Source organism: Staurois parvus, unplaced genomic scaffold (genome assembly GCF_062004578.1).
Source record: "Staurois parvus isolate SC_StPar_1 unplaced genomic scaffold, SC_StPar_1.0 ptg000306l, whole genome shotgun sequence".
Taxonomy (NCBI): Eukaryota; Metazoa; Chordata; class Amphibia; order Anura; family Ranidae; genus Staurois; species Staurois parvus.
This window is the reverse complement of record NW_028318102.1, coordinates 736,651-761,980: the sequence shown is the minus strand read 5'-3', so window position 1 is coordinate 761,980 and position 25,330 is coordinate 736,651. Positions and strand designations below refer to the sequence as shown.

Here is a 25,330-nt window from a genome sequence, read left to right as displayed (position 1 = left end):
TTTGAATCCCCACCCCCTTGACATCAATGAGCTATTAGAATCCCCACCTCCTTGACATCAATAAACCAATAAAAAAGTAGTATAATTCTTAATTAGATGTGATTCTAAAAAGTAATATACTGTATTTCCTTAAGGTAGTGATGTCAGAGGGTATGTTCCACTCAGCTCCACAATGGACTGATATGTCAGACACATCAAAGCACACATTTAAGGTCTGCTCTGCAGATTCACTGGTAAAGCAGATTTTATGTTATCCTCTCATCTAAATGATGTGCCCTTTAGGAAATCTTAACTATACAGTTATTTGCATAAATCAATGGTAACTGAAGCACAAAATAAGCTTTGAATTTGTCACATGTATTCAAATACACATGCTGAAATCAGGATAAACACCCTCCAGAACATTTCACGAGTTTGTCCAGTTCAACAGTGAGCAAGCCTATAGTATACAGTAATATTCATTACATGTTGTATATTTCCCTTGTCTTTTTTCTCTGAATGCGTTAGAAAACCTGTTTACGCATTATTATTTCTAAATGTGAAGACATACAGTATATAAGCATGGTATGAGGTGATAATTGAGGCTTTCCAGGCACAGCACAAAGGTTTTTAGTGTCATCCAGGAGATGCTGTAATTGGCCTCAGAAGGACTTGTTTCTAACACCTCACTATGTCCTCAACATTCTGTACTGGGAAAGTGACCTGTCCTTGACTTCATGTATAGTGACATGTAATAGCAGCAGGAGACAAAGTATTTACTTGTAGTTCGGGCTAGAATGACACACACTGCTTCAGTCATACATGGTTATTAGACATGAGAAAACCAAAGGCAAGCTTAAAATTCAGCCAGGATTAGTCTTAAAGGGTAACTCCACTTTTGTGGGAAAATAATAATGCTAATAAAAATAATATAGCATATACAATAGTGATACAATTCATATTTTATTATAACGTTATTAAAACGTACCTTTCTTTTTCAATCTGCTGTACCATAATTTTCTGTAAAATATAATGGAATATGGCAACCTGGAGGCGTTCTGTAAACAGATGGTGTACAGAACGCCCCCTAGAAAGATAATTTCCTGTTTGTGTGATTGGCTGATTTTCCCAGAAGTCTGCAGTAAGATGCAAATTAGATTTTGGCAATTCTGACATCCTCTGCAACAAACATTTCAGTCTTATTGAGATATTCTCAAAGATTTAATTACGTCTAAAGAGATTCAGACCCTGTCACTTTCCTCATTAATACCCTGCAAGCGCAACAGCTGATCACTAAGGCTCGTTTCACTCTGCTGTGACTTGGGATTCAACTTGTGAGACCCCAAGTCCCATGACATGTGAAATCCCATGTTAGTCAATGAGAGCCATCTTAATTAGCACTGCTGAAGTCACTCCGACTTTAGAAAAGGTTCCTGTACTACATCAAGGCAACTTCTATCCGACTTGTGCCCATAGACTTTAATAGAACTTGCTTCCAAGTCAGCTCCTCATCTATATTGATGTGATTTGGATCCAACATTACAGGAAGACTACCCAGGCATTCCTTGAAAGTTGCTTCAGAGTTGCTTCAGAGTAGTACTCAAGTTGCCTGGCAAATTCGTACTGCAAATCATGCAACTTACAGGTAGCAGTAGTGTGAACTGAGACTAATGAAGTCACTTTTTTCACTTTGCACATAGACAAACAGCTATTTCTTCAAAATAACAAAATATGCAACAAAGTTTGTTAAAATTGCAATAGCTACAAGTAATCATTTCCACTAACAGTCCTGCACTTTAGCCCATTCCTTCTTACAGAACAGTTTATCTTAGGCAGGCTGGTGGGTTCCTTCAAATGAACTTTAGTTACAGACATAAAATTTATAGGATTAGGTCAGGATGTTGACCATTCCAGAACATTACCTTTCTACTTTTACCATCCTTTGACTGACTGCTGTGTGTGTTTAGAGTTGTCTTGCTACATAATGCACTTCCTCTTAAGCTTCAGTTCATGGAAGGAGACACTTAAATTTTCCTGTGAAATTTGCTTTTACAATTCAAAATTCACGCTTCCACCAATAATAGCAAGTGGTTCTGGTCCAGAGGCAGCAAAGTAGGCAACTGAGCTTCACAGATGGTATAAGATCCACATGCCAGAATACAATAAGTGCCTTTAACTAAACATGACCAGGGTAGATCGCTCTAATCCAACCATCTTACCAACTCCAATTTCTCATAGCCCCCTCCCCCCAAATGAAGACACACTACTCTAGAGTGGAGTTAAAAAAAAAACAAAAAACAATAGCAGCCTTTATTTTAAATACTACAAAACAATTTAAACAACAAAACATAACACAAAAAAATCAAATAAGGTTGCAGATCCTTGGAAGCACCAAATAACCATACCAAATTCATGTATCTGTAGTACCAGTTAGCTACATTATGCCCCCAGCTGCAAAACACCAGTTCAGGGACTATTTCAGCTTACAACAGGCATGTACTGGTTTAGAATCACAGCAAAGATGGGTCCCCAATGGTTTTTCAAAAGCATCAGATTTATACAACCTTCAATGACCCCACACTGCTAACGACTGCTGCTACCTAAATCCAGATCAATCATGGTTGATAAATAGGGCGGGACGCTAGCTCAATGACTTGAGATCTCCAACTAGAGCTTCCTTACTCCTTCCTGCAGCCTACCCACCCAAGCTTCTTTCCGTCAGTCTGCTTCTTCTGATCAATGCAGTAAATGCCATTACTTTATATGTATTTTTTTTTTCTTTATTTTAAAGCCAATTACCCCCACATTGTCTGGTTCCCCTTCCACACAAGCATGTAAGTCCTGTGCGTATTTCACTTCCCTCATAGCTGTAGGCCTGTCTCAATGCTCTTCACTCAAGCTAAAAGGTTATTTTTTGTTGTCTATCATCCATCCACAGAATATTTGTCCAGTGGCTATCTGACTTATCCAAATGGCAAACAGTAGATGGGCAGCAATGTTCTTTTTTGTATAAAAATGGTTACTCCTTCCAACCCTGCCATTCACACCATTGATATTTAGTGTTATTCCAAAGGTAGACTTATAAACACTGGAATTCCCTAAATTAAAGAGTCATTTAATTGTTAAGCCCGAAGTTCTTTGAGATCCCCTAGACTATAATGAGCCTTGACATTGGTGTGCTTTTTGCTGGTCGACTGGGGGGGTTACAATGTTGTTAAATTACCTGTTTGTGCACAATCTGCCTGATGGGGCTTTGCAACCTTTTCCAGCATAATAAGATTCAAAAACTGTTTTTAGAGACCCTCAGAAATCTTCTTTGTTTTAACCATGCCTCATTTCTACAAACCTATGTTGTTAAAATCAGGCTTAGTGAAGATCCAGAATTATGTTCTTAAAATAACACGGATCCCCCCAAGCAGATTATTGTTCAGTTGACAAATTCCTGTCTCCAATTTCCAGTTCAGTTCGCTGAGAATCACAGAGGTTCACATAGTTTTGCTACGCATCAATATTTTTTTTTCAAGCAATACTTCCTTATTTTCACTTGTGAAAACTTTCATGTGATTCTGACAGCAATACATGCCCTTTCTTAGGGTAAAAACGCACACTCACCAGCAGGGGCAGACTGGCAACTCATGGGGCCCCCAGGCAATAGGGGATCATGGGGCCCCTGTGTCCTCGCCCACACTCAAACCACACCTAAAAAAGCCTATGAAAGGTACCAGGGGCATCTCATGGGGCTCCCTACTGACCCCGGGCCCTCGGGCAGTGCCCGAGTACCTGAATGGTCAGTCCGCCCCTGCTCACCAGACTGTATCAAGACAACATAAAATTGACAGGGCTAAAGAAACATTCCCCTCCTTCTCAATTCTCCATAATATAGGAAGGGGGGGATCTGTAATCCTGAGAGATAACTGTATCAATGTAACTGAAGAGATTGTAGCACAGGCCATGTGTTCAGGAAGTTATACTCTCACTGGATTCCTGGTGAGATCAACAGGTATATTTTGCACACATCAAACATAATATGTTATGTTGGATAATTTTGCAAATCAAAAGGGGCCAAATACAATAAGTTAATCATTACGGTTTACATACCCTTTAACTCTGAATCATTTTCCTTATTAAATTATTGAGCAAGTATAATGTTTTTGACAAATTATTTTAATCATGTTTCTCATTTAGTTTTAGGTCTAGGAAAAAAGATCACATTTTTAGATCACTTTTATGCAGAAATATTGCAAATTCGAAAGGAGTAACAAGATTTAAAGTAAAACACCAGCCAAAAATAACCAAATAAAAATGAATAGCCCATGAAAAGAAAAAACAACTTTAGCTGCAATATATTAACCTTCAGTCTAGATATTTGTATCATGAGTTACATAGTTAGTCTGGCTAAAAAAAGACAAAATTCCACCCAGCTCAACCATTAAAAGATAAAAAAAAAAGTTATAATCCTATACCCACAGTTGATCCAGAGGAAGGCAAAAAACCCAGCAAAGCATGATCCAATTTGCTCCTGCAGGGAAAAAAATTCCTTCCTGATCCCCCCGAGAGGCAATCTGATATTCCCTGAATCAACTTTACCTATAAATGTTAGTAATTTCCTCTACAGTAAATTTTCCTGCCACTAGATATCCTCTGTGTGAAGACTGGCATTATTCAATCCAATTCCATCTAGGATCTAGGTCCTCGTGGACTGTCCACAGATTCTGATTGTACAGTGGGTATTTTTAAATATACATTTACAGATGTGGGTATTGGAGAGGAGCAGGTGCGTGGCGCTGAAAGCAGAATCTAAGCTCTAAAACCCGTCGGAAGAACCAAGTGGTACAGGAAGCAGAGCAGCAGATTGGAGCTTGGGCCCTGTCTTTGGTGGTGTGGCTTGGACAAGGAAGATCCCAGGTGCCTGCACTGGCTATAAATCTGAGGGGCAATCCAATATAGTAGAGCTGCTGGGCAGCACAGCCAACTGTGTTAAAGACACTAGCAAGAAAGACCGAGAAGCCTAGGAATCAGCAGCTAGCGCTGCAGAGCTGCTTAAATGCAGTGCCGACCATGGTAGAGACACAGACAATGTTAAGGCAGATAAGTTTCTCCAACAGTGAACTGGGACCCAGCTCAGTAAAAGCACCTGACTGTATAGGCTGCTAAGACATATACAGCGGATAAAATAAGAATTGAACACGTCACAATTTTTCTAGGTAAATCTATTTCTAAAGGTGATTCACCACATGTCAGTAACAACCTATGCAATCCATACATACAAAGATCAAAACAAATAAGTTCAGAACTTAAGTTATGTGTAATAAAATTGAATGACATGGGGAAAAAGGATTGAACACACTAACTGAAATTTAATTAGTACTTCTTACAGCTTCAAGGTGCCTCCTGTATGGAGAAACTAGTCGCATGCATTGCTCAAGTGTGGATTTGGCCCATTTTTCCACATAATCTTCAAATCTTGAAGGTTCTGTGGGTCACTTCTATGAACTCTGATCTTTAGTTTATTCCATAGATTTTATATTGGATTCAAGTCAGGTGATTGGCTGGGCCATTCTAGCAGCTTTATTTTCTTTCTTTGAAACCAGTTGAGAGTTTCCTTGGCTTTATGTTTGAGATCATTGTTTTGCTGAAAGGTCTTATTTCACATACTACTTATTTTACCCGCTAAAAAGCTGAAAAAGGGCTGAAAAGCCAGGGTGCAAGCAGACAACCTTACAATTGTTAGTATCTCCACCTGGCACTTAGAGGAGATCCTGTTTACCCATATAAACCAGACCTCTCAGAGGAATGAAAAGCAAAGCTCCTAAAGCTGGAGATAGTGGGAAAGGAGCAAAGCACCAGCACAAATAAAAACTACCTGACCTCTGAAATGTCCACAGTGGAGGTGGGCAAGGATTCCTCTATGCAATTGACTCCAGAGTGACAATCTTTAGGTATGGGATCCGTGGAACAAAGTAGCCTTCAGGAGCAAGATGTATGGGCAATGCCAGAATGCAGGAGGGAGCCGGCTAGGGGGACTATGACTGCCACTATGGCACTACAAGGAGACCTGTTGAGATGGAGTCAGGAAACAGAAGCACTCCAGACTAGCACAATATAGACAAAGGAAGATATGGCTAGTATGTTGCGTAAATTTGAGCTCTCTTTAAAATGGAATATGGCAGCAATACATGCAGACTTGGGTGGAAGAAACTGAAGGATTATTAGATAAACACGCCAAAGCAACTGCAGGACTGCAAGAACAGGTGATATCCCTAAAGAAAGCTTTTAGAACTGTGGTATATGGAGTTGAAGATTAAGAAAATCGTAGTCACCATATTAATTTGCAGATTTGTGGGCTCCCAGAGTGGCTTCGGGAGGAGGAACTGCAGGCTGCCATACAGGTGATGTTTAACCCCCTATTAGAGAGACAAAGGACAAAGCCACTGATAGAGTTCATAGAGAAACAAGACCCTGTAATTCAGCAATAGAAATCCCAAGAGATGTATTAATCTGTTTATATTACTATGAAGATAAGGCAATGATCATAGAAAAACTATAGAGGAAGGCTCTTACATTAGAGTACAAAGGAAAGGCACTTCAGGTGTATTCATATCTGGCCACAGAAACTCTTGCACGACTCAGGGCAACTAAGCCTCTGCTGGAATTGATGCATAAGGCTAATGTGTAGTACCGATGGGGTTTCCCATCTTGTCTCACTGGGAAAAAAGGATGAGCAAACTGCTATCTTATGGTTTCCTGAAGAGCTTGAGGACTTCTATGGTAAACTGGAACTGAGACTAAACTGGCTGGGAGGACTATAGTGCCTGCCAGTAAATTTAAATTTTCAGATAATGAATGGCAGTGGGTCAGTAAAAAGAATAAAGAGGGGAGATAGAATAATATTGTGATAGACTCTAGCTTGGTTTGAACACCAGGGGGAAGGTGGAGGGAAAGATCTCTAACTTGAACGGAGCCTTCAATGAGAAACTTTGAGGTGGTTTAAATAGTGTTGATACTGCCTTTTCACTGGTAGTAGTGCAGGAAGACAGGGCTGGAGAGCTCAGAAATGTCTTAGTGTGGAGTGAGTACGTTCCCTGTGGTGAGGCCCGGTCCTTTAAGCTTTCATAGGTCTAAAGCTTTGGCATGCAATGTATAACTGTGGGGTTTCTGACCCATTGAGTGCACCAAAACCATAACCTAAGCTCCCACAATCAGGAGAAGGCGGGGGCTGGGCTTGACTAGAAGCATAGAGATTCAACTTTAAAACAGCATATAAAGGAGACATGGAAAGTGCAGCAGGGAGGGGGGGAAAGAGGAAGAGTTCAGCAATCTCTGTAAGGTTTCCCCCAAGGGGCATGCTCAAGTGGGTCTGTGCAGCAAGAACCCCCAAGTACGCAGGAAGAGAGATGCTATATTAGGCACTTCTGGAGCCAGAAAGGCAATTTACAAGGGGAGGTGGGCATAAATAGGGGATGTAAAGAAGAAAAGGAAAGGTGCCTCTAAGTGCAGACTTAAAATGACAAGTTTATTGCACAAAAATTCAAGAAACTTACAGGAACATGGAATGTGTCCATTACATTCTATGTTCCTGTAAGTTGGTTGAATTTGTGTGCAATAAACTTGTCATTTTAAGTCTACACTTAGCGGCACCTTTCCTTTTCTCTTTTACATGCTCTATCCTGGAACAAGCTTTATGCCCAGAGAAAGGCAGCCACAGTGGATGTACTTTATTCTGCTACGTAAAGGACTTTGGTGGCAGTCATTTTTATTCCATTATCATTGCATTCTGTTACTGAGACACTTGATTAGTAGTTCATGTTGAAGCAGCAATCTTTGTATGAAAATTTTATACAGCTTCTTTCTTTATGGTCATCTTTTTCAATTGTTATCTCATCTGGTTTCACTGTATTATTCCATTTATTTATCCTAGTCAGCCTATAGTGCAATTGTATAGACCAGTTTTAGGCGTGCTCCTCTTTTTTTGTATTTTCTCCGGGTGTAAATAGGGGAGGGAGGGCAAGGGCATAAGGGAATGATTTTTAGTACAGTTTGGTGGGGTTTTTTTCCCGGTCCAGATGGAGAGGAGGCTATACTTAAAACCATCTGCTCCTTTACCAGATAGATACTTGATATGGCACTATTGAATGTAATATATAATGTGATGGGTATAAATTCTGCAGTGAAAAGGTATAACATATATATCATGAGAGAATTACATTATTATACAGAAAATTTGCTGCTTTTACAAGAGACCCACATAGCCCATGACTCTAGGATTAGATTAGATTCAAAATATTTCCCAATGTAGTATTATGAGAATTCACCATCAAGATAAAATAGAGATGTGGCTATTGGGGTAGATAGAAACAACCCATTTTAGGTGAAAGAGCAGTTGGCGGACCCAAGTGGGTAGCATTTGTTTTTGAAGGATTTCCAGGTCAATGTTAAATGTACGCTGGCTAATATGTATAGCTCAAACAAAAACCCAATTGTTTACCTAACAAAAGTATTGAAAAAGCTTGTGGATTTTAAGGAAGACTAATTGTGGCAGGAGGTCTTAACTACTATTTTGATCCACAGATTGATGCATCATCTTCTGTACATATCAACATCTATTTTCAGTTAAAATTGTATTTCCTCATTATCATTTGGTAGATGCATGGAGGGAAAGCACACCAATCTGGAAGGCAAGAACTATGTTAGAGGCATCTTGATAGCTGCAGGAGTTCAGAAAAAAAAGAGGCTGAGTAAAATCAATGCCTCGGTAAAAGAAATCTAGGAAATAAAGCAAAGACATAAAAAAAATAGATGCCCTATTACAGGAGCAGCTGATTTGAAAAAGAGGAAATGAAGAAATTTAGGGAGCAAGATGCAAGAGGGGCTTTAATTATTATAGCAAAAGAAAGATACCAGTGGGGCAATAAGTCAGGGAAGTTCTTAGCACAAATGCTACAGGAAAAAAAGCAACAACATACTGTATATTGAAAAGATCAAAAGTAGGCAAGGGGATATGGTATATTCTACAAAGGAAATGGTGGAAGTATTTAAGAACTTTTATAGTATATCAGGTAAGCAAGGAACTTCTTGCTATGTAGCAGTATTTGCAAGCTGGAAAATGTATGAAGCTCCCTGACGCAGATGTAGACCAGCTAGAAAGGCCAATATCTCTAGAGGAAGTGACATGGAAGATTAAAAAAAAAAAAAAAAAAGCAGGGAAAAACCTGGGCCCAGACGGATATACTATTATATGATATTAAAAATTCTAGAGACATTTTCTTCCAGTACAGTGTAGATACTTAAACTCAGTAATTGAGGGGTCAAATATGTGTATAGAATATTTACTAGCATACATTTCCGTTATATCAAAATAAGGTAAAGATCCCACATCTTGTGGGAGTTATAGACCCATCTCATTTTTAAATACTGACATGATCTACACAAAAATGTTAACAGAGAGATAAAAACCCCTGATGCCGCAGTGGGTGCATGCGGACCAGGCTGCTATGATTCTGGAAAGAGATGGAAAAGACAACTGCCTTATAACAATTCTACTCTCCCATGGGGTTATGGGGTCATCTGGGGCAAGTCCCTAGCTCTGCTTCTGTCAATAGATGCTGAAAAAGCATATGACAGGGTACACTGGAGTTTTTTGTTCACAACTCTGAGAGAATTGGGAATAGGTCCTAAAATGATGCAGTTGATCAGGGCTCTATACCATCACCCTACAGCAATAGAAAACATTGATGGAAGTTTGCCCCCTACGTTTGAATTATTTAATGGAACAAGGCAGGGGTGTCAGTTATCTCCACTATTGCTTGTCCTTTCATTGGAAGCCTTACTTGCATCAATTCAGCTGAACGCGAAAGGATTTGAGCAGGGGGGTGTGGAGCACAAGATCAAGGCATACACCGAAGTTCTGCTCTGTGTTTCTGAGCCCAGAATAACCCTAAAAAATATACTAAAAGAACTAAGAAAGTATGAGGAACTATTAAACTTCAAAATTAATTTATCCAAGTCAAAGATTCTAAATATATCCATGCCACCAAAAGAAGCAGCAGGAATTACAGTCTGAATTTCTGTTTATATGGCAAAGTATCTGGGGGTAAAATTAACATCTTCAATGAATAAGTTATACCATGCTAATTATATTCTGTTACTGGACTTAATTAGAAAATAAATAAATGTACTGAGGAGCAGACCGCCTTCACGGATAGGGAGAATAAAAATAGGAAAGATGGGAATATTACCTAAAATATTATATTAAGTTCCAGATGATCCAGCTACCCTAGGTGTTCTTCAGAATATTAAGGGCTTTGATTAAGAGATTTATTTGACACACTAGAAGCTCCAGGATTTTGTAGGAGATAATAGTGAAAACAAGGTGGGAAGGAGGACTTGCAGTACCAGATATGAAAAGATATTATCAGACAGTAATTGTTGCATGCATGGCAGATTGGGCACATAGGAAGTTTAATGGGTGTTGAGTAAAGATTGAGATATCACACAATGTGGCATAATTAGATAAGGTTATTTGCATACCAAAACATATAGAGAATTATCTGGAAATATAAATCCGATAACGTTGAATGCACTTGAGGTATGGTATGTAATACAGTGGCGATACCTAGGGTTATAAAATCCACCATTGACACCATTATTGGATGGTAGATATTTTGTTGTGGGTAAGGAAGATAGTTTTTATTTTTTGCACTGGACGAAAATGGATATTGTAGAGTTAAGAGATGTTATAAAAGGGAAAAACATTTGCACCTTAGAGGAGTTGCGTCAGAATTGGAAACAGTACAGCTAGATGAGTGGAGGTATAGCCAAATACATAATTTTGTAAAGCCATTATGACAGCAATTACATTCTGGGGGACAACTCTTACCACTTGAGCTGTTTGACTCTCATAACATCAAAGTTAGTAATATCTCACAAGTCTATAAAATTAAGGTTACAAAACCTAGGTCATATGGTAGCCTAAAGTACCACCATGTGTGGGTAAATGGGAAAGGGAGTTAGACATGCTTCTCAATGAATATCAAAAAGGAAAAATATTGAAGTTAGCATGTTTCTCTTCTAGAGATACGAAAACAGCAGAGATGTTCTTTAAGCTACTACTGAGATGGTATGTAACACTGGTTAAGGCACAAAAGATACAGTCAGAGAGATTGCCTTTATGTTTGAGGACATGTGGCTCCTGAGGAACGTCTGCACATATATATGGTGGTTTTATCCAAGGATACAACAGTTCTGGGTTGATATTGCCCGGATTGTTCAGTACATCACAGGCTCAGATACTGTATACCTGGACTCAAGAAGATAACTGTTTTATAGTACAGAAAGGCTGTTGGCATGATACAAGAATTCAGTTGTTCCTTACTTGCTAAATGCAGCTAAAGAGCTCATTGCAAAGTACTGGGATAAACAAAAATAAAAAAAATGAAGTATTAGATTCAGAAGGTTAAGTCTGTGACTTGTAGGATTTGTTCCATATACATGATACACGCTTCATTATTGTACAAAAATATGGAAGAATTACTTGGCATTTAAAGAATCAGAGAGATATGCAGAACTATAATGATATAAGTGGGATAGAAAAGGAATTGGTTTAGAAGAACACTGAAAGGGTGGATAGGGAGTACAGGATATAACAGGTATGGTAAAAAGAATAGTGGATTAAGTGTGTAAAGTAGTATAGAGTCATGTGACTGCAGGTCTTTTTTTTTTCGGGGGGGGGGGGGAGAATTAGACAGGAAAGAGTTGTCTAAGTATGAAAGGAATATTGGTTTGTATGTAAAGGTGTGTGTTTTTATGTGGCATTGTTTATTAATGCCCTTATGTTTATATGTGATAAAATAAAACATTAATAAAGAGAGGTTCATTTAAAAATATATATAAATCTACAATCAGAAAATTATGTTTCAACACTTTACCATGGAACCATGCTGCAATCCGCTCACTGTCCTTTTCCATGCCAGCACGCAGTGGAATCTGCTCTTCTTTAAACCAACGGATGATAACTCCCCTCGATATTGGCCGAGCTGGTCGTTCCCATATTTTTCTTAAAGGAAAACACAGATATATTACTGCTTTTTGTACTGTATATATGATATGTTCAACACCAAAAACATTGATATCACAAAAATACTTTTGCCCATAACTGACTAAAGCTTATTTGAATTCTGTTTAAATCAGCTACATATATTACAGGTGCATAAAAACAAACGGTTTTACAGTTTTGAAAGATCTCTAAAATCTGTCCCTTGACAACATGCTACAGAGAAAGACCCTTGCTCTCTTCGTGAAAGTAGTGGTCTTTCTGTTGAAGTTCAACACACCCACTTCTGCTTAGAGCTAGACCTTTCCCATGAGTATTCCTCCTGTTCCTTGCTGAATAAAACAGCTTTCCCGCTCCCCTATAACAGATATACTGCTACAGGGCAAGGGTGCGGAAATCACGTATATATACGTGATTGTGCATTTCGGGGTAGGGGGCTAGCGCACCCTACCCGCACTGCTATTCCTGTCCTCAGCTGTCAATCACCGGGTCCCAGTCGGTGATTACCGAGCATTACCGATGGATGGAGAGAACTGTATGTAAACAACACAGATCTCTCCCCTGTCAACTCCTACACACTGCTTTGTATGGCTGTGTATAGCACAGCCATACAAAGCAGTATGCTTGCAGTTGAAAGTACAGACACAGCACACAGTAAAACAGCACACAATTAACCCTTTGAGCGCCCCACATGTCAACCCCTTCCTGCCCAGTTCCATTAATACAGGGTCAGTGCTTTTAATTATAACTAATCACTGTATTGGTGTCACTGAGGATGTCAGTGACCGTTAGATCCCCCCCAGTATCAGAATGCTTCCCACAGTCCCACTATAAGTCGCTGATCACTGCCATCACTAGTAAAATGTAAATTTATTTTTCAAAATCCCAGTATATATACCGCCATTTGTAAACGCTATAACTTTCCAATTCATTTACAAAGACACTACGTACCCGGCATCAGGCGGCGAATATAATTTGTGTGAGTGAGCCACACAGAGGAGGCTGTCCCACGGATTTAATATAACGGCTGCAAATTTTAACAAAGCGAGTTTTATTGTACACATTGTGAGTGCATCTGCATATGGGGCACTAAATAAACACACATTTTATGAAAACGATAAGGCACTATGTATGTTTTTCTCTTTTAATGTTTAAACGAGGTTTAATTGGAGTAAAGAGCAAAGGAACGGAGAAAAACCCTGCAGGGCAGGGAGGGAGAAATCCTGGCACCAGCATACAATCATAGCCCGACTGAGGAGTACACAGAGTTCATCTGAGGCTCATCCCACCCTGAAGGATTTGATTATATTATCCAGCAAATCACCTTTAATTAAAGTATAAAGCCTTTAATAAGGCTAAAAAGGAGGTGAGCATATATGAATGGTATTTTTTGGAAGAATAAAAGTGAAACAAACAAGAGGAGTAATTTAATCACATTGGGACAATTATATATATATATGTATTAATTTCTGGCACTTTATATATTATTTATATATAATTCATTGTTCTTAATTAATTTAGGCACAGTGGATCACATTATAAAATTGGTATATGAATATAATTTTTTGTGCATTTTATATAGAGAAGTGTATCATTATATAGGTAATATATGTATTTAGATATGGATTAGTAGTAATTAAGTTTTGGGGCGCGGTATTTTTTGTTATCACTTGGATGCTTTATAGTTGCACATATATATATATATATGAGGATGTGACTAAATACCATTTAAATAATAATATTTTTTGTTGAAAAATTAGTGGCTCAGAAGTAAACACATTTAATTCAATTACATTTTTATGTGTATTTTATATTTGCCTGGAGTTTAGCTTTAACAATATTTGGAGAAACGGTTTAAAACACTATATACCTTTCATAAATGTGTTTGGTTGTTTAACTGAGGTTACAGAAACCTTAATAAAGTTGCTAAAAAGTGCTGTACTTAAACAAGAGCAAAAGTCTTAAAATCATTATGTATTACTTACTCGGCTGGTATTTGAAGTTTGACTGGGGGTGTGCTGCAGTTTTCTTGGGTAGGCTCCTGACCATTGTTTAGAGTAGTATTCTGAAAAAGATTACTAAGCCCAGCTACCTTTCCTTTCTGGATGGCCCGAAGAGATTGTCGATGATATTCAGCTCGTGCTCTGCGGGCTTTATGCTTGCGTTCTTCATCGGCTGCCTTTGATTTGCGTACTGGAACAGGAATAGTATAAGTTAGGTCAATATACTAACTTGCCCCTACAATGCTGTGCATTGTACATGATAACACAACAACCATGGTTAATGAAGACAAATATGAGAATTCCTCATGAATTATAATAAAATCTTCTTTGTTTTAGTAGTAATGTAAACAAATAATTTATATTTCTTAAATCCACCTACAAATCTGAAGTTGAAATGATTCCTCTGCTTCTGACTTTTTATTTTTATTCTCCTTTTCTATGAATAAGTATTGTCTAAATTAGGATTCTAACCTGCTTGTCAGCTGCCTGTTGGCCACTCATCAGCTGGGTGCTTGAACATCAGTCTCCCATCTGTTAATTGTTAACCATCTGCATAGTCATTCATTACAACAGTGTTTAAAGTGGAATTACAGGCATGGATGTTTTTATATAGTTACATTGGGGCAGCTGTAACCGTGATCTCCACTGACATCCAGCTCCAAAGGAGCTGTCCTGCTGCATTGTGGAGGTTGGCTGCTCTGCACAGGTGCCAATCGGGGAATTGCTGCATTTTCTCAATGGCTGCAAACCATTCATTGTTTGGATGAGATAGTGAGCATGATGTCATGCCCCACCTCTCCACCTCATCCAATTTAAAGAACGCTTGGCAATCATTGAAAAACCACAAAGTGGATAGTATCTGTGTTGAGCACAGGACCTGGGAGCGAGTGGACATTACTGTAGTAGCAGTATGGTATACACATAGTTACACTGATCCAAGCTGGACAAAAGTACCCATGTTAAAATATCCATACCTGGAATTTGTCTTTAAGACAAGTTCTCTCATGGTGCCTACAAGTACCTTTGTTGGTCCTCAAGTGGATTCTGGTGTCCATGTTGAGTGTCTTAGAGCTGAAGCTCAAGTTGTATGTGAAGCCTCAACTTTTCTACAAGTCGAGACTAAATCCACTGTAAAGGTTGCTATAGAAGCACCTGTATCAGCTCAATCCATGCACATCGCAGCTTGACACTGTCGCCCACTTCCTCCTCACAGGGTTTGACTGACAGCAGCAGGAGCCAATGACTTCTGCTGCTGAGTCACCTGTGAGAAGAAAGAGAGGGGAGATGAGCTGCGGCAGATGGGCACAGCCCTGGATTAAAATTGTACTCAGATAAGTGTTTAAAAGGGGGGCTGGGGGTACAACTATTGAAAGGCTTTTTACCCTAATGCAGATAATGCATTAAGGCAAAAAAGTTTTGCCTTTTTAACCACTTTAATCCCACCCCTGGTGCTAAGCCCCACCCCTGTCATTCAACTGTCAAATGCTGGAGTATGAGTGGGCAGTAGAAGTTCTTGAACTTAGCAGTCGAATAAGGAGCAGGACTTCAAGACAGGTAATCTAAGTCTTTAGACTTGAAAGAAAGTTGAGGCCCTACATATAGATTGACTCTACAATTCAAGGATCTCCACAGGACCCAGTTAAAGACTAATATAGATACTTTCAATCACCAGAAGGAGCCTACACTTCCCCACAGTTTTTACCTGAGGCATTTTTAGTCCAGGTCAGGTTTGCATTAACAAACACAGCCCAGATGCAGGCTTTTTTTTTTAACCAGGAGTAATAACTAAATTTCAGAAAATATCACTTTAGAACAGGTAAAGCTAAGATGTTTTTTGATCTGTTGGTATGAGTTAAACTCCCCTACACGTGTTTCCTAATCTGTTTTTTTTTTTTATTATTACTTTTATTTTTGAAAGACTGCGTGTTAAACTTACTGCAGATGCTTCAGTATAATGTAAGACTGACCAAATAATCTTGAATGCCAATTAACAAATTACTTCTCTAGAGATGAGTAATTTGCTGTTTAATTTTAGAGGCAGAGCAGGGTCTGGTTTCAGTGCTCAAGGCTAAGATATGCTGGGAAAGACAACCGCATACCCTGCATGGTGCTAATTAGAGGGTATTTTGAACAGAAAAATAACAAAATACCAGTTTTGTTTAGAGGTAGCCTTGAAGTAAAATAATTTAATTACAGGATCAAGCAAATTAGTATAAATGATTTTGTGATTTTTTTTATTAAAATAGAAGTAAAGACCGAAACCAAGTAGAAAGTGTATATAAATTGTCTATATAATAAGATGTTGTTCTATGAAGCCTACAGCTATGCTTTTCCAGAACAGCCTTGAGGGCAAACTAGTAACCTGGGATTTAGTGTGTCACTGTTGAGCTAATTAGAGTATTTGTTGCAAAATCTATTAAAATCTGTTTGGTCTATGCATCTTTTATAGGAAAAGTATAGTGTATTTCCATTGAGCATATATTTTGAGGTATTTTTTACAGTGTTTACCTTGAAGTATTTTTCTGAGCTTCCCATTTTACATGCTTGCTTAAATATAATTTTTGTTTAAAATAGGGAGATTTGGAGAATTCCACTAGAGACTGCCTAAAGTGTATACCTGATAAAAAAAAACTTATGCAGAACAACTCTCCAATACATTCATGTTTCCTATGTTTTAAATCTTTTAATACTCAGCAAATACAGAAAAGTACTGATTGATCTACAAGAAATCCAGTATGTTCTTAACTTTCTGTTTCTGTGTACGACACCAGGGTCTCTGTTGAACTGAAATCTAATGAAGTGTTATCAACCCTGCTCAGTTCTCTTATGTTGCACTTCTCTCATCATCTCTGTAACTTGGGGGTTGTAGTCCACAGAGGAGAGCTAGACAGGGTAGACAACACTACTTCGGATTTCTGTGCAGTAGAGTCAGTGTGTACAGGAAGTGAGGGCTCACTGGATTTCTGTCAGGTTAGATAGGAATTGTGGCTGCTTGAGTGCTTCCGTGTTGTCACCATGTCACATGGACTTCTGATTGAGACTACAAGGGGCCATGCTGATACACATTATGCAAGCATTGTCCACTTATGTCCCCATCAGAAAGTCATTCCAGAGCACACTGAAGCACGTGCATGTAGACAAGACGTGGCTGAAAGAGATTACAGGTGATCAACAATACGGAGATTCAAAAATGGGTAAAAAGAATATTTTAATGAAAGGCAATTATTTAGGATATACTGCTTTAACAAATTAAATGTGATCCATTTAGGGTTTAGATCCACTTTAATGTGTATGTCCAGACAGAAAGTTTTTCCTAGTTTTGAATAAAATAGGGAAGAATAAGATTTTCTTTTGGGTGTGCTGCTATCCAGGACTCTTTTATAGATTTACCCTCACATCTGCCCATCCCTGGTGTCACAAGATAGGAAGTGAGGGAAAATCTGCCAAAAAGGCATAGATAGAATTCAAATCTAATATTCAACATCCTGTCACACATATAGCACAGGATGGTGCACAGCCAACAGTGGCACCATCTAATGTATATCAAAGCTACAGAAATAGCAAGTTCTCCTTAATTATATTTTTGCGGTCAGACAAATAGAATCTTGATATTCTTTTTGGCAACCATGGACTCTGTGTCCTCTGTGTCCTCCAGACTAAAGAGGGAAAGGACCTTCCAGCTAGTTATCAGCACTCAGTTCAAAAGTCTGCATGTGTGATGGTATGATAGTTCAGCAGGACAATGCTAAACCGCATGCTGCATCTAAGTCTTCGTAGTGGCATGGCTTCGTAGTAAAATAGTCTGGGTGCTTAACTTGCCTGCATGCAGTCCAGACCTTTCACTAACTGAAAATATTTGGAACAGATTGAATCAAAATATACAACACAGAAAACCCAGGACTGTTGCGCAATTAGAATCCTATATCCAAAAAGAACTGGACAACATTCCTTTCCCAAAACTTCAGCAACTAGTCTCCTTTGTTCCCAACTGTTTACAGAGTGTTGTTAAAAGAAGAGAGGGAGTACACTGTGGTAAACATGGCCCTGTCCCAACATTTTTGAGATGTGCTACTGCCATCAATTTCAAAATGATTAAATTTTTTTCTAAATTGCTTCAGCACTATAGCACGTACCCTTATGTCCTCTGGTTGAAGCAGAGATATCGGGGCCATGGCTACAGCTGCAGTCATAAACTCAATATCACTGTTTTCAGCCAGTGATGCAGTAAAAGCAATCTGTGTGGCTAAATAGCCACTGGATTCCTTTTACAAGCGGTGGAAGTAGGTCCCCCATTCCCCCCACCTTCTGCCATCTTCCCGGGCTTTCCCACCCCACTTGGAAACCTGGAACTGCAGCTGGTTGTTCCACCAGCTGACACTAAAGATGATTGAGGACTGGAGGGTCCCTGATCATCTCCATGGTCTAAGAAATGTGAAGCAACAAGCAGGGGCGGACTGACAACTCATGGGGCCCCCGGGCAATAGGGGATCATGGGGCACCTGTGTCCTTGCCCAAACTCAAAAAAGCCTATGAAAAAGGTACCAGGGGCATCTCATGGGGCCCCCTACTGACCCCGGGCCCTCGGGCAGTGCCCGAGTTTCCAAATGGTCAGTCCGCCCCTGGCAACAAGTATTTTGCTACTTCTAGTTTTGGTTTTGAGTTTATTGACCGGCCCATGTGATTACAAGGAATGTTGTTTATTCCTTATGATAGCAATAAAGTTGATTAAAAACAAAAATTAAAAAGACAGTGTAAAACACTTTAAATAATAAAAAAAAATTAAAGCACTCATGCCCCCCCCCATACTTGGGAGCAGAAGTGAATGCATATATAGGCCATGTCCAAATATGTAAATGTTGATTGTACCACACATGTGAGGTATTGCTTCAAACGTTATAGAAAGAGCAATGTTTCTAGTATCAGACCTTCCGTGTAAGCAGTTCACCTGTAAAAGCTAAGCAGTTCACCTGTAAAGGCTTTTAAAGCTTTGTCAATGGAAATTTTTAAGAACAGTAGTTTGTTGAAATTCGATTGTAGAATTTTGAAGTGTGACATGGTAGGTACCTATTTACTCAATGTAACATCATCTTTAATATTTTGATAAACAATTGGTTATTATATTGTGTTTAGGAATTAAAATTCATTAAATCATATTATTTTCCAATAAAATTGCATTAAAAAAACATATACTTTGTAACATAAAAAATTGCAACACCCACCATTTATTCTCTAGGGCATCTGCTTAAAAAATACACTATATTGCCAAAAGTATTGGAACACTCCTCCAAATCATTGGATTTATATGTTCCAATCACCTCCATGGCCACAGGTGTATAAAATCAAGCCCCTAGGCATGCAGACTGCTTCTACAAACATTTGTGAAAGAATGGGTCGCTCTCAGGAGCTCAGTGAATTCAAGTGTGGTACGTGATAGGTTGCCACCTGTGCAATAAGTCCATCCCTGAAATTTCCTTTCTACTAAATATTCCACAGTCAACGGTTAGTGGTATTGTAACAAAATGGATGCAACTGGGAACAAAAGCAACTCGGCTACAAAGTGGTAGGCCAAGGAAAATGACAGAGCAGGGTCAGCACGTGCTGAAGCGCACAGTGCGCAGAAGTCACCAACTGTCTGCAATGTCAATAGCTAAAGACCTCCAAACCTTCAGAATAGCACAACGACAGTGCGTAGAGAGTTTAATGGACTGGGTTTCCATGGCCGAGCAACTTGCATCCAAGCCTTACATTACCAAGTGCAATGCAAAGCGTTGGATGCAGTGATGTAAAGCATGCTGCCACTGGACTATAGAGCAGTGAAGACATGTTCTCTAGAATGACAAATCACACTTGCCTGCCTGGCAATCCTATGGACATGTCTGGGTTTGGCGGTTGCCAGGAGAACAGTACTTGCCTGACTGCATTGTGCCAAGTGTAAAGTTTGGTGGAGGGAGGATTATGGTGTGAGGTTGTTTTTCAGAGGTTGGGCTTGGCCCCCTAGTTCCAGTGAAGGGAACTCTTAGGGCATCAGCATACCAAGACATTTTGGACAATTTCATGCTTCCAACTTTGTGGGAACAGTTTGGGGATGGCCTCTTCCTGTTCTAACATGACTGCACACCAGCGCACAAAACAAGGCCCATAAAGTTATGTATGAGCGAGTTTGGGGTGGAGGAACTTGACTGGCCTGCACAACCAGGACCTGGCCTCAACCCGATAGAACAGCTTTGGGATGAATTAGAGCGGAGACTGTGAGCCAGGCCTTCTCATCGGACATCAATGCCTGACCTCACAAATACGCTTCTGGAAGAATGATCAAACATTCCTATAGACACACTCCTAAACCTTGTGGACAGCCTTCCCAGAAGAGTTGAAGTTGTTATATCTGCCAAGGGTGGGCCAGCTCAATATTGAACCCTACGGTCTAAGATTGGGATGCCATTAAAGTTCATGTGCACGTAAAGGTAGGCTTTCCAATACCTTCTAGCAATATTCTGTATATGTACAGGATTGTGACTATATATGCTGCCCTGCCACAGTATATGTACTGTGCTGGGTCGGCAAGTGGTTAATTTTGCTCTGTGTTGCTGTTGAAGCGTTCCCTTTGTCTAGACATATACAGTACTTTAGGAACTAGCGCTTTGTCGAGTGCACCCTTCAGCTCAGGTACTGCTGCAGCTCACAGTTTAGCAAAAAGAATATTGCGCACGTATAACATGTGAATATGTAATTCCACTGATTATTTTGATCCTGACTGCAATTTTCTTGTATTATAGTGATGTAAGTAATTCTTCTTTTAGAATCATAAAAATAACAACTTTTAGGCAGGAAGCAATGGCTCATGGATGCAGAGCCTCTTTTCACATCCACTTACATTGTTCTTGCCACTCCTCCTCGTCATTCTCATTGCGTTGATTTTGTTGCTGAGCTCTCTTCAGACTCAAGTACAATTCTTTTGCCCGTAGCTCTTCCCGTTGGCGAATCTGTTCCTCACCTTTTCTTCTTTCTTCCTCTTCTCTTTTCTAGAATGGGATAAAATGAATCACATGAATGGATTAAAAATATAATACATGTTCACCAACAGTAAATTTACATCTTCGTAAAATAATTAATAGAAGTTAAATAGGATATCACTGGTTATACAAACTGGTGCATGCCTACATGTCTATATTACAACTAATTACAAGGATTTTTTTTATATAGAACATATAATTATCCAACAGCATAACTATAACAACCACAGACAGTGATTACCATGAAGCCGATAAGCCCTAGGGACCCAGGACAAGATGAAAGCAGTATGATTTTTCTTGGCAGAAGAAAATAATTTGGATAATATGAACACATATACTGTATGCTTTTTATTTTTGAGATTTTTATATAGACACTTATGGTGTGGTTACATTTAAGTGAAGATATGAATGCCTGGAATTGCTATAAAGACCATAAATTGGTGAAATGGTGTGTACTGATAGAATCCTGTTATAATCTAAGGCATTGTATGAGGTTTCAAAAAACTTGCACATAAAAGACCTTCTGTTTATTAGCCCACTTAAAAAATCCTGTTTTGTGGATCAAAAACTGCTGTCTATTCAAGCTATAAACTATGGAAAACTGGACCGTGAGGCCCATGAAAATTTTTGAAAAAAGATAAGTAGAATTTAACATCTGAGACTGTTCATTGCTTTAATATGTGATGCCATGTGTCCTTTTTATATTCTCTAATTTCATTGCAATTTTGGCATATATTTTTACATCAGTATTTAATAGAACGATTGGCCTATAATTAGCTAGAGATATAGGGGGTTTATTTGGTTTGGGTAATCCTGAGGGAAGGAGAAAAGAGTGCAGGTTGGTCATAAATCTGTTGCAGATGAGGGAGCAAAGTAGAACAGAAAAGTTTATAATAGTCATTCTTAAATCTATCTGGGCCCGTCGAATTGTGTAGGGGTAATTTCTTGATAGCTGCCTGGATCTTTGGGGCAGAAAATGGGGGCTAAAATCTCTGCGAGTTGGGTCAGGGACCTTGGATAAAGGAAAGTCTGTATCTGTTCATCAGAGGGAGAGTGATCTGTCTGATCTGGGCAAAGGTTATGAAGGTTTGAGTAGAATTCTGCACAGGGGCAGACTGACAACTCATGGGGCCCCCGGGCAATAGGGGATCATGGGGCCCCTGTGTCCTTGCCCAAACTCAAAAAAGCTTATGAAAAAGGTACCAGGGGCATCTCATGGGGCCCCCTACTGACCCCGGGCTCTCGGGAAGTGCCCGAGTTTCCAAATGGTCAGTCCGTCCCTGATCCTGCAAATGTATTTTCATTATGGGCAGGCTTGGTAATGAGTCAAGGAGGTACTCTATTCTATTTTTGGCTATTTTCTTTTTAATTTGGTACACTAAATGCAAGCCAATTTTGTTACCTGCTATGAAAGACTTTTTAAGTATAGATCATACTGAGAAACAAAACATTGTGCAAGTTTATGTCATAAAACTGTTAATTGGTTGGCCCCGTCATTGGAGTGTTCGGATTTAATTTGATCTTCCAATTTGTGTATGGAATCTTGGAGTTCGGTGAGCAAATGCGTCCTTTTACACTTTTCGTCTGCACTCAATGTCGTGTCCTTTTTAATGTGGACATGAAAACAGATGCTGGTTCACAGTAGTACCACCTGTCTTTGTACTAATATTGACCAGTTGATTGATATTAAAATAGGTTGAAAGACTCAAACAGGAACTCAAGTGTCACAAAATTATGTTACGGTCATCACTGGTAAGTTACAGTATGCATGAATATCAGCTTTAATTATTTTTAGGAAATGTTGTGGCTAAGCCAATATATCGAAACTGGCGGACCTAGACTATCTCCTTCTGGTACAGTCACCCAAACATCTGGCACAAGCCATTTTACCTTTCTACTACCTGTTTTTAATTTCTAAGCTGTGAGTTACTACTTATCTTTTTATTAAATACTACTACAGTACACGCTTAGAGGCACTGTGTTCCTTTGTTCAAATGAGTAAGGCTATCTTAAAGAATGTTTTGTGATTTGAAGGTTGGGTATAAAAGGTATGCAGAGGAAGAACAGCAGTCACATTGCAATCCTGTTCTTTCTTTATTGCATTATAGAAAGAAACAAGTTCCAGTCAATACTCAATTTACATTCTCTCTAGTACAATGTGACATTAATCAGGATACTTCAGGCTGATAAAATTAGTTAGGCTTGGTTCACACTGCCTCGACTTGGTATCCAACTTGTGAGACCCCAAGTTGCATGACATGTGAAATCCCATGTTAGTCAATGAAAGCTGTCTTAATTAGCACTACTGAAGTCGCTCCGACTTTAGAAAAGGTTCCTGTACTACTTCAAAGTGATTTGTGCCCATAGACTTTAATGGAAGTTGTCTTAAAATGGGATCCTCATCTATATTGATGTGATTTGGATCCCACATTGCAGGAAGATTACCCAGGCATTCCCTGAAAGTTGCTTCAAAGTCACATCAAAGTAGTACTCAAGTCGCCAGGAAGTCGCTTGAAAAAGGCGCACTGTAAGTTGCGTTATTTTCAGGTTGCAGTAGTGTGAACCGAGACTTAAAATTCATTTCCAGAAAAAGTAAGGAAAGTCATACAGTAACCACTTGAGCTCTGGAAGATTTTACCCCCTTCATGGCCAGGCCATTTTTAGCTATTCGGCACTGTTATATTTTAACTGGCAATTGCTCAACAATGCAATACTGTACCCAAATGAAATTTATATATAATTTTTTTTTCACATAAATAGTGCTTTCTTTTGGTGGTATTTGATCACAACTGGGTTTTTTATTTTGTGTGATATAAACCAAAAAAGACTGACATTTTGAAAAAAAAATTTTTTGCTATAAAACAAATCCAATGCAAAAAACTTTAAATTAAAATTCTTTATAAATTTTGGCCAACGTGTTCTGCTACATGTCTTTGGTGAAAAAAAAATCCCAGTAAGTGTATATTGATTGGTTTGCATGAATGTTATAACTAGAGAAAAGCGAATTATTCAAAAATTCGATTCGGCTGATTCGGCGAATTCGCGGAATAAATTCGATTCGAGTCGAATATATTCGCTGCGAATTTAACTTATAAAAAGGGTGTTTCTAGGCTTCAGAGAGCCTTTATATTAGTGCAGAACACTGTACCTTTAATTTAAATGCCCTTGGAGTCTGCTGGGGAAGAGAAATAATACTGTCAGTCAGTATGACATGCAGATGAGTGCCGTCGATCTTAGAATCACCGCACACTTCACTCATTTGGGCAGTCACGGGGCCAAAACCAGAGTGTGGAGCCACAGTGTGGCGGTGGAGGCAGCAGCAATGGGAGGCCATACAGCACCCTATGACAAAATGGAACCCACCAGCAGTGTGAGGAGACCTGAAAGTGGCACATGGCAGAGTGTGGCGATGAAGACAGCAGCAATGGGAGGCCGTACAGGGACCCATGACACACTCTGGACCTGGCAGCAGCATGAGGAGGCGGTACAGGGGCCCATGACAGATTACGGGCCTGGCAGCAGCATGAGGAGTCGGTACGGGGGCCCATGGCAGATTACGGGCCTGGCAGCAGCAATGGGAGGCCATACAGCACCCTATGACAAAATGGAACCCACCAGCAGTGTGAGGAGACCTGAAAGTGGCACATGGCAGAGTGTGGCGATGGAGACAGCAGCAATGGGAGGCCGTACAGGGACCCATGACACACTCTGGACCTGGCAGCAGCATGAGGAGGCGGTACAGGAGCCCATGACAGATTACGGGCCTGGCAGCAGCATGAGGAGTCGGTACGGGGGCCCATGGCAGATTACGGGCCTGGCAGCAGCAATGGGAGGCCATACAGCACCCTATGACAAAATGGAACCCACCAGCAGTGTGAGGAGACCTGAAAGTGGCACATGGCAGAGTGTGGCGATGGAGACAGCAGCAATGGGAGGCCGTACAGGGACCCATGACACACTCTGGACCTGGCAGCAGCATGAGGAGGCGGTACAGGGGCCCATGACAGATTACGGGCCTGGCAGCAGCATGAGGAGTCGGTACGGGGGCCCGTGGCAGATTACTGGCCTGGCAGCAGCAATGGGAGGCCATACAGCACCCTATGACAAAATGGAACCCACCAGCAGTGTGAGGAGACCTGAAAGTGGCACATGGCAGAGTTAGCGATGGAGACAGCAGCAATGGGAGGCCGTACAGGGACCCATGACACACTCTGGACCTGGCAGCAGCATGAGGAGGCGGTACAGGGGCCCATGACAGATTACGGGCCTGGCAGCAGCATGAGGAGTCG

The 25,330-nt window shown here is 39.9% G+C and overlaps 1 protein-coding gene across 1 annotated transcript in view; it reads right to left on the bottom strand.

Annotated features, from left to right (window-relative positions):
• The window catches only part of SH2D4B (SH2 domain containing 4B), a 418,243-nt gene that overhangs the window by 175,456 nt on the left and 217,457 nt on the right, over positions 1-25,330 (bottom strand). Inside the window, exons 4-6 of the mRNA XM_089683343.1 lie at positions 20,903-21,050; positions 14,014-14,221; positions 11,904-12,031 (exon numbers count right to left, since the gene is read on the bottom strand). Coding sequence (XP_089539469.1) covers positions 11,904-12,031; positions 14,014-14,221; positions 20,903-21,050 — 484 coding nt within the window. The remainder of the gene's footprint in view (positions 1-11,903; positions 12,032-14,013; positions 14,222-20,902; positions 21,051-25,330) is intronic.